The sequence below is a fragment of the Saccoglossus kowalevskii genome, chromosome 14 (genome assembly GCF_978046115.1).
Source record: "Saccoglossus kowalevskii chromosome 14, keSacKowa6.1, whole genome shotgun sequence".
NCBI lineage: Eukaryota > Metazoa > Hemichordata > Enteropneusta > Harrimaniidae > Saccoglossus > Saccoglossus kowalevskii.
Window position 1 is genome coordinate 3,412,503 of NC_140654.1, and position 13,684 is coordinate 3,426,186.

At 33.2% G+C, this 13,684-nt stretch overlaps 1 protein-coding gene and 2 long non-coding RNA genes across 3 annotated transcripts; 1 reads left to right on the forward strand and 2 right to left on the reverse strand.

Moving 5' to 3' along the window:
• Nucleotides 1-2,583: 2,583 nt before the first annotated feature.
• LOC102808064 (substance-P receptor-like) lies at nt 2,584-3,651 on the forward strand. Its single transcript, XM_006819410.2, has 2 exons — nt 2,584-2,997; nt 3,304-3,651. Exons 1-2 carry the CDS (start codon nt 2,584-2,586, stop codon nt 3,649-3,651), a joined length of 762 nt encoding a protein of 253 aa, XP_006819473.2.
• A 3,606-nt stretch (nt 3,652-7,257) lies between these two features.
• Nucleotides 7,258-8,018, reverse strand: LOC146734375 (uncharacterized). Its single transcript, XR_014931471.1, has 2 exons — nt 7,916-8,018; nt 7,258-7,431 (listed from the first exon to the last, which is right to left on the reverse strand). It is a non-coding gene; the product is annotated as an uncharacterized LOC146734375 (long non-coding RNA).
• Nucleotides 8,019-12,267: 4,249 nt separating this feature from the next.
• Nucleotides 12,268-13,141, reverse strand: LOC146734376 (uncharacterized). Its single transcript, XR_014931473.1, has 2 exons — nt 12,936-13,141; nt 12,268-12,441 (listed from the first exon to the last, which is right to left on the reverse strand). It is a non-coding gene; the product is annotated as an uncharacterized LOC146734376 (long non-coding RNA).
• Nucleotides 13,142-13,684: the final 543 nt, after the last annotated feature.

Here is a 13,684-nt window from a genome sequence, read left to right on the forward strand (position 1 = left end):
TGTAGCTTCTCCAAAGCCTAAAATTAACACAGTGATCGTGAATTGTGAGCGCGTATTCGAGACATCGGATCACGTTCCGTTTATATAAATGATCGCCGTTTATGAATACAATTGCTATTTCGTGTTTGCTATGGCGATTAGGAAATATAGTTATTTTTGGATAAATCGCTATATTCACCGTGTCAGGGATGCACTGGTGACATAATTACTAATTTTGATGTTAATTATAACCATGACCGTTACACAATTCGTGGAAAATTGTCATTAGACACGGGTGAACACATTTCTGTTCGCGGAGAATTTAAGCTTGAGCTGTTCCATGAAGATTGTGCTGAGGACGGGGGAATACTTATTTATTTCTCTAGGGAAGTGGGACATTTCCTTTTTACTCAGGAGGGAGTCATTGTAAAACCTGACGTAGGAGTTTATTCCAAGATTTTTTATGAGATAAGTTTTGAGCGACGATTTTGTCAGACCAAGTTGTCGAGTCTGAAACTATTCGAATTAATACAATGTCTAATAATAATTCGAGAAATATTGTGTAAATTAAAAAATATCTTGAGATATTGTTGTATATTTATGATACTCAGCCAAGATGTCAAAATTCAATCTGCTTTTATTGACCGATCAGATTGGATTTGTATTTACTGACACGTTTATCACTCCAAAATACAATGTAAAAAATTAAATAAGAACATAGGGGTTTTATTTTGAGTAATAGATTTAACATTCTGTATTGTTTGTTTTTGTCTGTGAAATGTATTTTACCTTTTTGTCTTTTCCATACATTACCCTCAGATAGTAATTACAGATAATAATAAAGATATTTTTAACATAATTCATATCACTTGGCGTGTGACCGTGACATTTTGATTGAAGGGTAAAATACAGCACAGATAAACATTTGTCATTTCTGAAATTAGTTCTTAAAATACTCACACAGAGACTTTATACACTCAATTACAGATAACTATACTTCTAATTTAAAATTAGCTTTCTTATTTTCTGAATAAATACAGTCTGAATTGAGTGAAAAGTGTTCCAAGGTTTACTTCTGGTCGGTTTACGGAAAAACTAGCAAAGATACAAAACTGTAAAAACGTACCTTACTAATACATCAAGTACAATATTTTTTCCCATCTTTGAGTTATGCAATATGTCACATTTAAGTGAACCAATATCTCTGTGAGCCGAGAAAACGACATCCATTTTGATCCAATTGAAGTAATTACGTTGTGGGAATAGTCCCACAAGCAAATCCACTGACTTATATGTTTGCCATGAGTTGAATTACCGGATTTTTTTCATTGAAAGTAGTTTTTGTTAAGAATCATTTACACCAATAGAGAAATCTTGTAAAACGGTCTAAGCATGATGTTTTTATAGCAATATATCATGCACCAATCATACAGTCCAACTAATTATTCAATCTTCAATATATATATATAGTCCTTAATGCATATTCAACTAATGCTATTTTAAAGCGTTACATACATTCGTTATACTGCTGCATGATGTCATATCAAGTTAAAAGAAATACAAAATAAAATGAGATATACTCAATAAGAGAACATTATAGCGTGTGACGTCATTGATTAGGTATTTTTTTGACATCTCTGTAACTAATATATATACATTTAATTTGTATTCTCGTCAAATTAATTAATGGTTACTAAACTCTGGTGGATTAGTAATTGGTGTATGTCACTGCCAAGGTTTCCTCCTTTTATGTGTGGCTTGGTGGCACAGTTTCACCCCAGGCGAAGTCGGGCGACTGGAAACAATCGACTGCGGTGTTGCTACAATTCTGAGTCTTTTCTTTTAATTTTACTCGAAGATCTTTTATTATTTATTTTTGTAAATGCCCAAACCCCAAACTTACATGTGTAGGCTCATATTTTACAGACAATTTAAATGATGTGCAATTCCCTGCCCTTGTCCCATGCAATATTGCGCTGCACATAAATTATTATGTATGTACTTAAATATTATCCAGTTATTAAAAAATCCATGTATCACCATTAATCATCATATATTAGTAACACAGGGACGTAATTTCACGTTTCAAATTATAAAAAACATTGTTTATGTACAATGAGGTCTCTTAAAATGAAGCTATCAAATAATAAAGTATTTATTATTTATTTATGGGTTTAATAGGAACTATTAATGTAGCCTGTTGATCGAATACACGATATCCCGTGATAACCGATTGTGTAAGAACTCTGAATTTGCAATAACTTCAGAAGCTTAGACTAAGCCGTAATAATTTATTTATTACAATACATGATGTAACTTCCTGAGACATAAATATTCGTACATTCCCGACTGTATACATTTAACCACATTACAAAATAAACAATAATCTTGGATATTGTTTATTTTGTAATATTAAAAAGTAAAAAATATAAATTTCCCAATTATTCTGTCCCATTCTCTGTTTAAAATACTATAATTATATACATTAATCAAAAGATATGATGACGGTAAAACACTATTTTCTAGTTGTCTGTATGCTAAATATTGCATGTTAGTTGATTGGAAACTATACCAATAACACAGCTGATTACAATTTTAATTATGATGTCTTCCCCACAGTCCTCTATACTGGTTAGCATATACACGCTTGGGGCCATTGCATTCGATCGTTATGGTGCTGTTATGTTTCCAATGGCGCACAACACATCAAGACAGAAGAAAGCTGGAACAGTTATGATGATATGGGTGCTCTGCTTTTTGTATTCAGTCCCATTAGCCATTTTCAAGACGTATGAGGTTTTTCCAAATGGACACACCACTGTCGCGATATGTTATGACGACTGGCCAGGAAACTGGTATGTAGTGTACGAGTGGATATCATTTGCGGTTTCCTACGTTCTGCCTCTTCTAGCAATATCTATTCTCTATGCGCGTATGGGCAAAATGCTACGTGGTCACAGATCACCAGGACAACAAGATGATACAAGATGCTTAAGACAAAGAAGAGCTATTCGAAAGGTAGCTTTATATTTACACAGCTATCGTTATAATTTAAGCTGTTGCTTCCAATTAATACAGTTTACGAAAGTCTTCGAACAAAACCATGATTTTTTTCCGTTCTGAGGCGTCAGTGTTTCATGATGGTCTCTTCTCTAATTTGTTAACATTGATCTACGTCTCGTCGAAATTAGCAACTTTGTGTTGTTTTGTAAAACACTCTCCCTTTTGTGACAATTCTACTTATGTCACACAAGTACGTCACCAGAGAGTGCGATATTTGGAAAGCTTTTATTAAAATGATGCGTGATATCACTTGTTTTTCAGGCCGTCAATAGTCTTATTGCAATAGTGCTGTTATTTGTTGTATGCTGGCTACCTGTTAAAGTATATGGCTTACTTATACCCATATATGAAAGGGACCGATACCTCGAAAACCAGCAGTTCAAAATGGCGTTCAAATGTACATTATATATATGGATCCTTATATCAGATTGCATATTCAATCCCATTGTGTATGTACTCCTGAGTGACAAGTTCCAGGTTTGTATAATGACAGACATTAAACAAAAATGTGCGTCGTTATCCCGTCTAGAGCCGGAGAGCCAGCATACTTGTGTTTGTTCTTCGAACTCTCATACCAACTCTATCTCAGTGGACGCTATGATAGGATAGAATGGAATACTAATTGACGGGCAAACATGAGTATGTTGGCTCTCTTACTCCTAACGAGATTTCGACACACCCCCGTTTTCAACGAGATCTCGACAATCTCTCGTTTTCAACGAGATCCCGGCATACGTCCGAAGCATGTAGGCCGTCGCACTTCTTTACGTAAACGCAGTGCCTTCGCCCAGAAGATGAAATAAAACCGTTGTTCGTTATTTCCGTTATTGAATATTCATTTACGTGTTTTAATGATATAACTTATATGCAATGTTATCGCGCACATTGTGAGCGACATTTGTTATCACACATTTGCATGCTGGTTGTCAAAATTGTAAAAACTTGGCAGTATGACGGGCTAATATAATCAAGTAAATTGTTTAACTGAAAAAATAGTAATATATGGACAACTATATCGTACCTGCAACAGTGGACAACAGAACAGAACATACATCCAAACGCAATAAGAATGGCGATTAGAATATCAATAAATATATGTATGGTAAATGTTACCAGCATTTTTAATCCATCCTTATATATGTAAAGCAAAAATCCAAATCTGTTCTAAGTTAAGTTTTCTAGAATAAGAATGTCCATAAAAAGCATCAAATGATCGTGCCATCCAACATTTTGTGTCATTGTGCATTATTTGTAAATATCACAGTCAAATGGATACATTTATGAACAGAAAATAGAAAACTGTTTAAAGCATAATAAATGTAACTAATATTCACAAATTTAAGAAATTTAATTTAAGAAATTTAATTTAAGAATCATTCAAAAATGCTCAGAATAAAATCCAACTTGTTGGGTTTAATTATGCATAATCAACGGTCGTGAAATAGATTAATATTTCAGCGTAAAACAAGTCTTCGACCCTCGTTCAAAAATGCTCGATGACTAGGAAAACACTGTTCTTCGCTGAAATGTACTTAAGATTTATAAAATATGCGCGATATATAAAGGCTTTATACCAACCGACCAGTGTGTTCCGTACTACCACGGACACAACATATATACGTAACAGTTACTAATTAAGTAACATATGACACACATTGTTATATTGACAAAATTGTTTCACAATTCCAAACAAAATAGCGTCGATAAGGAGGTGTTACCAATATAATGGTTTCATGTGTTTCCGTTCGTTAAATGGCAGATTACAGAATACTGACTCGGAACATTGGTCATATTTTATAGAGCATAGCGTGTTTTATCGGTTGTATGGTAACGTATTTGTCATTTAACATCGAAACAGCAGCATTTCTAATAATAAAAATTATTTTGTAAATCGATTCCATGAAATAGAAGTTAATGTTCTCGTCAATATGACTAATTTAGCTTTTACCTGTACTTAAAATGCATTTTAGAACAGACTATTACTTTATTCTATCACTGGATTATTTACGTACATGTAACGTTTATTACGTAACATATGGCTTACCTGATGAAATGTGAAATTGGTGAAACTTTCGTTTTTATAGGCCACTTTGTACTCTTGTGGTCTGACCTTTAGCATCAAAAGCAGTATAACGACAGTGGTTCCCGTTCGAAAAATGGGGTGGTTTAACATGGAATAACGGACATAATCTGAAATAAATCTTGATTCATGTTACTTCCTGTTGTTAATTGTATTAAAACAGTTATATTTGCTCACAACTGGATCGTACATCTGTATAACAAATGCAAGAATTTGAACACTAATTTGAGCTACGAATACTGCATAAGCTGAGTCGCTGTGTGCATTGAATCAAAGCGTACCCAGAACGAAGCGACAAACTTGAAGAGTTACATACGTTACATCATTTTCCTATTTTTAAACGTAGATACTGGCACACATATACACATCGTCCATCGTCTGATTTATTGGCTTTACAGAAAATCGTCCATCGGCTTTACAGAAAATTGGGCATTTAATGATGGAGTTTTAAAGGAAACATTTATAACTTATCGAAAGCTTGGAACGTCACCTGTTCATTACGAAGCACACAAAAGTGAAAAAATGAAAGTAAAAACTCAAAATTAAATTTTGTTTCAATATATGTTTATGCAATGCAATCTCTATGGCACATCCTGTGATGTTTATTTGACAGTGGGCACTGGCCACGGGCGGAAGTCGGTCATCTTGTCCACCCATTTCTGGCGATGTTATTGCGAGAAAATGATAAAATTATCAGTTCATTTGCGAAAACGTTCATTAACGTAAGTTATGTCATATAAGAACACGATTACTGTATATATTACACTCAAAATATAAACATTACACATTAATATGACTCGATTTCAATACTAATATTATCCTCATTTGCCAACAGTAACATAATCAATGTTCATTAATTTAACAATTATAAAATATTTCTAACAATAATTACCCGAACAAAACAAAGGCCACATTTTATTTGCATTTGTCACCAAAATAATAATCACACCCACTTTTCAACTGAACCAGTTTTGTCATTAGGGAAACAACTGTCAAAATGGTTACTCTAGTTTACACGTATACCAATTTAAATGAAAGTGTTCATTGTATATCATTCACACAATGAACCAACATGTTATAACCACGGGTTACATTCACTCATTGCCGTTCCTGACCATAACCAACTCCCTTCACACCATTGTTTCATGTCATGATTCTTCAATGTGTATCTTGCATCTTCGCGCAACCCGATAAACGTCGGCAGAATGATATTTCTGATGAACATACAGGTCCTAAATGAAACTCAATTACAACTACAACTATATTTATGTAATTACAAGGACACTTCTTCTCATTCATTACACCTTATCAACGCCAACACTATTTCTTTATTTCATCTCTCCTTTTCTCGTAACATCAGTGTTTAAGCTTGGGTGGTTGTATCAAAAACATGAATAGTGTTAACGAAACGTGTTCACAACAGGGGAGCCATCATTGACACAAAGAAATTAAAACCTAAACAAGTATTATATCACAAAACAATATTTACAATGTATTACATTTAATGATTACATGACTAACATGGGATATGAGGCAACTAATCAAGCAATCGGTTTTCTTGAACATTATTCACATACATAAACTAGTAATTTCTCAGATGATATCCACACAGCTGCAGTAAAATAAAGTCTGGTTTTAATAAAATGTGTCGTTCCTTTTTTCCAGTATGTCCTATATCATCATATAGAAATATTATTTGCTAGTTCTTAGATAGTTTCTCACCGTCGTCAATGAACTCACACTCTGACAATGCAATGAGATTAACATATATCTGATACCACGCACGTATTTCGCGTCATCAAAGAGGCAATGACAAACTCAATCTGATTAAAATCTGATGTACGGGCTTTAATTATTTTGGCTATAAACTTATTTTAATTTTATTTTTATTACTTTTGATATTAATGCCCTTTTATTTTATTATTTTACTTTGATTTTGATTTTTTTTAATTCCGCCCTACCTACATCTGATCCGACGCCTATATAAGTCCCGTTCAAATCTCGCGTAAGTAACAGCCAATCACAGCCCCCCTTTTATACAGGCTGTCGGTTGCTTACTTTTCAGTGTAGCAACCTCTACGGGCAATCTTTCTGTACATTCTTTGTGCCCACTTGAATAAACCATTAATAGAAAATTGCTAGTATATTTTTATTTGCAAAAGAAATTCCACAGCATTTTACAATTTTTGTCATTACATTGAATACTTTTTTCACTTCCAACAAATGTGTGCACTTCCAGATACATCTTCGCCAGCCAAGGTTCGTTCAGTCAGTCATCGCTTCAATTTTACATCACTGAGCATAATTATCTAGAATGGAAGCAAAAAAATAAGTAAATCATAATGATTAGAACACTGTAAACAGCTATAGTAAACAATGCAAACTGATTTTAAATTGTATAACGGTCACCGCCCCACGGCATCGACGCAAAAAATTGGAGCAAAAAATTATTTCCTGATCAATTGCGATGTGTTCCAATAAAAAATATTTTATTCCAGCCATATCAGCTCAATTAACTTAATAACGAGTTATTGTATAATGTACAAAATGTTGATACAATTTGATGAATATCGGCTTCAATACCGTAGACGATGTTGGCCCGATCGTCAACAAAACATCACCCGTCTCCAGGGCAGGCGACTGGAAAAAGACACTCGTGTTCGGTCGAAACGGTGGAAACAAAATCGTCACTCCCAGAATAAATATGCAAAATAACGATCTAAAGTCGAACCATTCGAGCCACAATATTAACATAAAAATGACTTTCGTTGCATTTGACAATGATAAACTTACCGAAAAACCGTGTTATTCTCGGTCGCTAACGTCGGTATAATCCGCCATTTTATTTGAGTGTGTTTGCCACCCGACTCCGCCCGGTAACGTCATCATGTGCGCTATAGAAGAAGGTCTGTGATTCGTTGACTAAAATCGTCGATAGTGGGCCTCGTTGAAATCTCGTTACATAGGCATCGGGTCAGATGTAGGTAGGGCGGAATTAAAAAAATCACAAAATCACAATCAAAGTAAAATAATAAAATAAAAAGGCATTATTAACAAAAGTAATAAAAAATAAAATTAAAATAAGTTTATAGGCAAAATAATTAAAACCCGTACACTACATCAGATTTTAATCAGATTGTGACAAACTATTATAGCTTTCACTCAATCACTTATAAATTCCATTTTTTAAACAAATTGCAGAATGCATACCAGTACTCAGGAAATTGGTCCTTCTACTGACATGTCAACATATGACAGATGTTGTTTCCGTTCCATGACAAAAACTTACACTCTTTGCAGTACACTAACCAAGAAAATTGTCATTCCCTGACTCAAAGTGTAAAATCTAGCATTCAAAAAGGTTCACAATTTCCGTGCCGTCAAAGCGATCATTGCATTGTTGACGACACACACATCTTGCGTCGACCTTATTATTACTTTTAAATGTATGTTCATCAGATAAAAGTTGTAACTGGCACATAGTAAAATATGCCACTTCGCCCTTACCTGGGCAGCATTCAAAATATAATGTAAATGACTTTTCAAAGTGCTACATCTAACGATATGTGACATCAATTATAAAACTATCTATCACAACTAAATATTCGTGGCAACAGAAACACTACACTAATCTGCACAAGGTTTTACAATACATGAATTCCAATTTAAACTGAATTTTTCTGGGTACGCCTTTAATATAGATAACGCAAAGTCTTAACACCAGGTTACAAATATAAAGCAGCAAAGAGCTTGTGAATATATTGCCAGTGAAAGTGTAGTTCCTGGATAATGCCGAATTAGTTGTAACAAAAACATGGGTAAATCACATTCTAATTAATACTTGTTCCCAATACAGTTCCGGGCATTCTTGTCCGGAATTGTTTTTTTTTTTTTTTATTACAGTTCGGCCACCCGCACCAACTTATCATTCTTTTCCTCCGGCTGATCTTCTTTCTCCTCCCCTTCCTGCTCCCCTCCTCCAATCTTTTACCTCACCTTCTTCATACGTCACCCCCTCTTCTCGTCCTCTTCTTTTTTTAATTATTTTGTTATATATTCCAAAAAGATGTTTTTTTAATTTTCAATCAAACATTAATTGAAACTAATTGTATCATTTATAATTAAATTCATGGTATATTTTGTGAAGTATTCATAGTTATAAACTGACGGCATATTATACATAAGAAACTACCTAACACAGATATATTTATATTTAGACTACAGTAATTATAATACAAATCATAGTTAACAATAAGATTTTAACATAGATATTTTTGTCGTATACAAATCCCCCTAACTAACTAACTAATCATTAAGTCATCTTCAAGTTGAGTTGTCTATTATATATAACACCGATGTCCTGTGCACATTTCCAAAATTTTAAACGCATTCTAAATATAAACAACTAAACACAATGTACTACATTTATTTTGTTTTAGGTAAACATTGAACACATCACAAATTATTGACATCACGTTTGATCATTTTCCACATTCTGATTCCATAAAATACAATTCAGGGCCACAGTAGTGATGTCGCTTACCAAATAACCTGGTATCCTGTTTTACTATGAAGAAATGACAGCACAACTTACTACGTTTTACTGTATACTATCTGATCACAATTAAATATAGTAAACAAGAATATAAACTGTTCTTACACTATGTAAACTGTAATTGAAACACTTAAGGGAATCAATCAGGCCTATATGCAATTTAAGGGTTTATCCACACCAATCGTTGGAGTAATTGTCATACTGACCGGGTCAATAATTAGCACAAAAAGCTACTGTGGTAACTGATTATCTGCATTTTTATCTAATGTGTAGAACACACGTCCTTCGTAAACTTTCAAACAAGACAGCGGAAGACACGCAGAATCATTCTTAGCGACACGCATTCATTTTCGAACCTCAATGTCAAGTTTAAAGTGTGTAACGGCTAACATAACTTGAATTCAAATATAATATTACGGTAAAACATGGTTTCGTCCTAAATTAACAACGCTTGGCTAATTAAAATGATAATAATTCAACATGTCAATTTAACATTAAATCATTTTATAAAATTCCTAGTTTAGAATTCTGTCACAATATAGGTTGATACTTGCTTTTCTTGATCACAAGGCTTCAATAACTTAAATTTGCATTCTGATATAATCAAATACAAATAAGCACAAACACACCAATAATTATCAATTATATTTAGCTACATATGTAATTTCCATTTATACACGCTTGAACATACCCCATACAAAACCTGCAAGTCATTTCTAAAATGTTGTGGTTTTATTCATGTGTTTAGGCTGACGTTAAGAAATTGTGTTGCCGGTGCGTGGGTACTCATAATTTGGAACAACCGTACATACAGGTGGCAAGATCATCAGCAAGTACAACCGCAGCAAATACTACAGCAGTGGAATTGGAGAAATATACGGTGAAAGTGGAGTGAAAAACAAACAGCTGCTTGCAATTATATTGGTCAATAGATGTTATGTAAGAACTCATCCATCAATATATTCATTGTATTTATTTATTTGTATATGTTTATTTTGTTTATTGTGTTAAGAATGCCTTTGCCGATGTTCTGGTATATGGTTAATATTTACTGTCAAGTCTATATTATGTGTACACTCAATTTATTACATTTTATTATATCATAGTAACTATATCAATTTATCACAGTAAATTCAATTCATGAATTTAAATTCTGTAAAACAGTGAGTTCAATCAAATTCCCCTGTTCCTGTACATTTTATTTTCTAGGATTTGTGTACACCAACCTACACCAACCTAGAGAACGAATAGTGTATTGTGGGTATAATAATACATTAATTTATTGGCTTCACACATATGTTGCACTAATCACGACAATGCAATTTTAATAGATGTATGTGTTTGGTACACCTGTTATAGATTGATTAGAGGAATATATATATATTTATTCATTTCAGATAATATTAATATTGAATTGTAGATAAATGTTAAATTTAAACTTTAATTTATGGAAATAACCACATTGTTGATGATAGATTTAAGGAATAAACACCCCAGGAAGCGTGTATACAAGGATTTATATATAGTTTAGTGTTTTTTTTACCCACCTCTGGGGTAGTTATTCCTACTATATTATACCAGCTTATTTTAAATGATACACTGAAATAAATGTAAATCATTAAAAACAATGTGATACAGCACCCTAAACGTTCCACGTACCGTGATCAAATAAAATCGAGCTACTCTGGAACTAGGATACAGCAATTACAGATACATTGAGTGGTGACCCAAATTCGCAGCCATATTAAAGCGTTGCTAGGTTTATTCCAAATACAATACAGTTTTATTAAAAAAATAAACTGAGCATTATCAGATATTTAAATGATTTCACTATGAAAACCATTATTAGAACATTAAACAATTATTGCGTTATAAAATATTTCAGCTACTCTTTTACTGCAGCTAGAGAAATAAAGTCACATGCTGTAAATTTTACAAATAATGCATTCAGAAAGTTTTAAAACTCAGAAGGATCAAAATATTCCCGATCAGGAAGAAAAAGCGGATTACCGATTTCTTAAATGGCTCTTTGATGTTTCGAGTTCGATCATGAATATTCATAGGTTAATTATTATTCAATTCTTGTATATATGATCCAGTCGTTACTATGTATCAAAGCTATGACTACAACAACGTTCAACAAAAGCAAAGTTCATAAGGGATGCCGTTTGTGCATTAATTGATATAAGCAAATTATATAACATTATTACAAAAACATGACAATTTCTTTATATATAATATATTGGAACAAAATTGTATATAAATAAGTGATCAATCTGATTAAAATCTGATGTAGTGTACGGGCTTTAATTATTTTGGCTATAAACTTATTTTAATTTTATTACTTTTGTTATTAATGCCCTTTTATTTTATTATTTTACTTTGATTTTGATTTTTTTTAAATTCCTCCCTACCTACATCTGATCCGACGCCTATGTAAGTCCCGTTCAAATCTTGCGTAAGTAACAGCCAATCACAGTCCCCCTTTTATACAGGCTGTCGGTTGCTTACTTTTCAGTGTAGCGACACTCTACGGGCAATCTTTCTGTACATTATATTGTGCCCACTTGAATGAACCATTAATAGAAAATTGCTAGTATATTTTTATTTGCAAAAGAAATTCCACAGCATTTTACAATTTTTGTCATTACATTGAATATTTTTTTCACTTCCAACAAACGTGTGCACTTCCAGATACATCTTCGCCAGCCAAGGTTCGTTCAGTCATACATCGCTTCAATTTTACATCACTGAGCATAATTATCTAGAATGGAAGCAAAAAAATAAGTAAATCATAATGATTAGAACACTGTAAACAGCTATAGTAAACAATGCAAACTGATTTTAAATTGTATAACGGTCACCGCCCCACGGCATCGACACAAAAAATTGGAGCAAAAAAATATTTCCTGATCAATTGCGATGTGTTCCAATAAAAAATATTTTATTCCAGCCCAAATCAGCTCAATTAACTTAATAAAGAGTTATTGTATAATGTACAAAATGTTGATACAATTTGATGAATATTTACAGCTACGGCTTCAATACCGTAGACGATGTTGGCCCGATCGTCAACAAAACATCACCCGTCTCCAGGGCAGACGACTGGAAAAAGACACTGGTGTTCGGTCGAAACGGTGGAAACAAAATCGTCACTCCCAGAATAACTATGCAAAATAACGATCTAAAGTCGAACCATTCGAGCCACAATATTAACATAAAAATGACTTTCGTTGCATTTGACAATGATAAACTTACAGAAAAACCGTGTTATTCTCGGTCGCTAACGTCGGTATAATCCGCCATTTTATTTGAGTGTGTTTTACACCCGACTCCGCCCGGTGACGTCATCATGTGCGCTATAGAAGGAGGTCTGTGATTCGTTGACTAAAATCGTCGATAGTGGGTCTCGTTGAAATCTCGTTACATAGGCATCGGGTCAGATGTAGGTAGGGCGGAATTAAAAAAAAATCACAAAATCAAAATCAAAGTAAAATAATAAAATAAAAGGGCATTATTAACAAAAGTAATAAAAAATAAAATTAAAATATGTTTATAGGCAAAATAATTAAAACCCGTACACTACATCAGATTTTAATCAGATTGATAAGTGATTAGCTCTCTGTTATTGTACACAAATAAGTTCAATAATTCACTTTATTATATACAAACAATTTGTAATACAATTGTATGTATATATGAAGAATCGTGTAATTATTACATAAAACACCGCACATGATCATCGCTCACGTACACGTGTGTTGCGTTCATGCCTTGTGTATTAAGCGTTCTAAGAATTGTATAGAATATTTCATTCCAGAATATGGGTATGACCCCTTTCTCATTACGAAATCTATTCAGAATTGTTGACAGAAATTAAAAATATCAATGTATATATATATTTGGGTATTGGGTTTTAAGTCAGTTGAAGCATTCGTACTCTCCCGTATCCTCTACACGGGCTGTATACCATACGTTAAAACAAAAGTTTAAAACCACATCTGTTT

Excerpts from the sequence above, each read along its gene's own strand:
- LOC102808064 (XM_006819410.2), top strand. The coding sequence starts at position 2,584 with ATGTCTTCCCCACAGTCCTCTATACTGGTTAGCATATACACGCTTGGG. Across the intron at positions 2,998-3,303 it reads AAAGAAGAGCTATTCGAAAG|GCCGTCAATAGTCTTATTGC; the intron begins GTAGCTTTATAT and ends CTTGTTTTTCAG.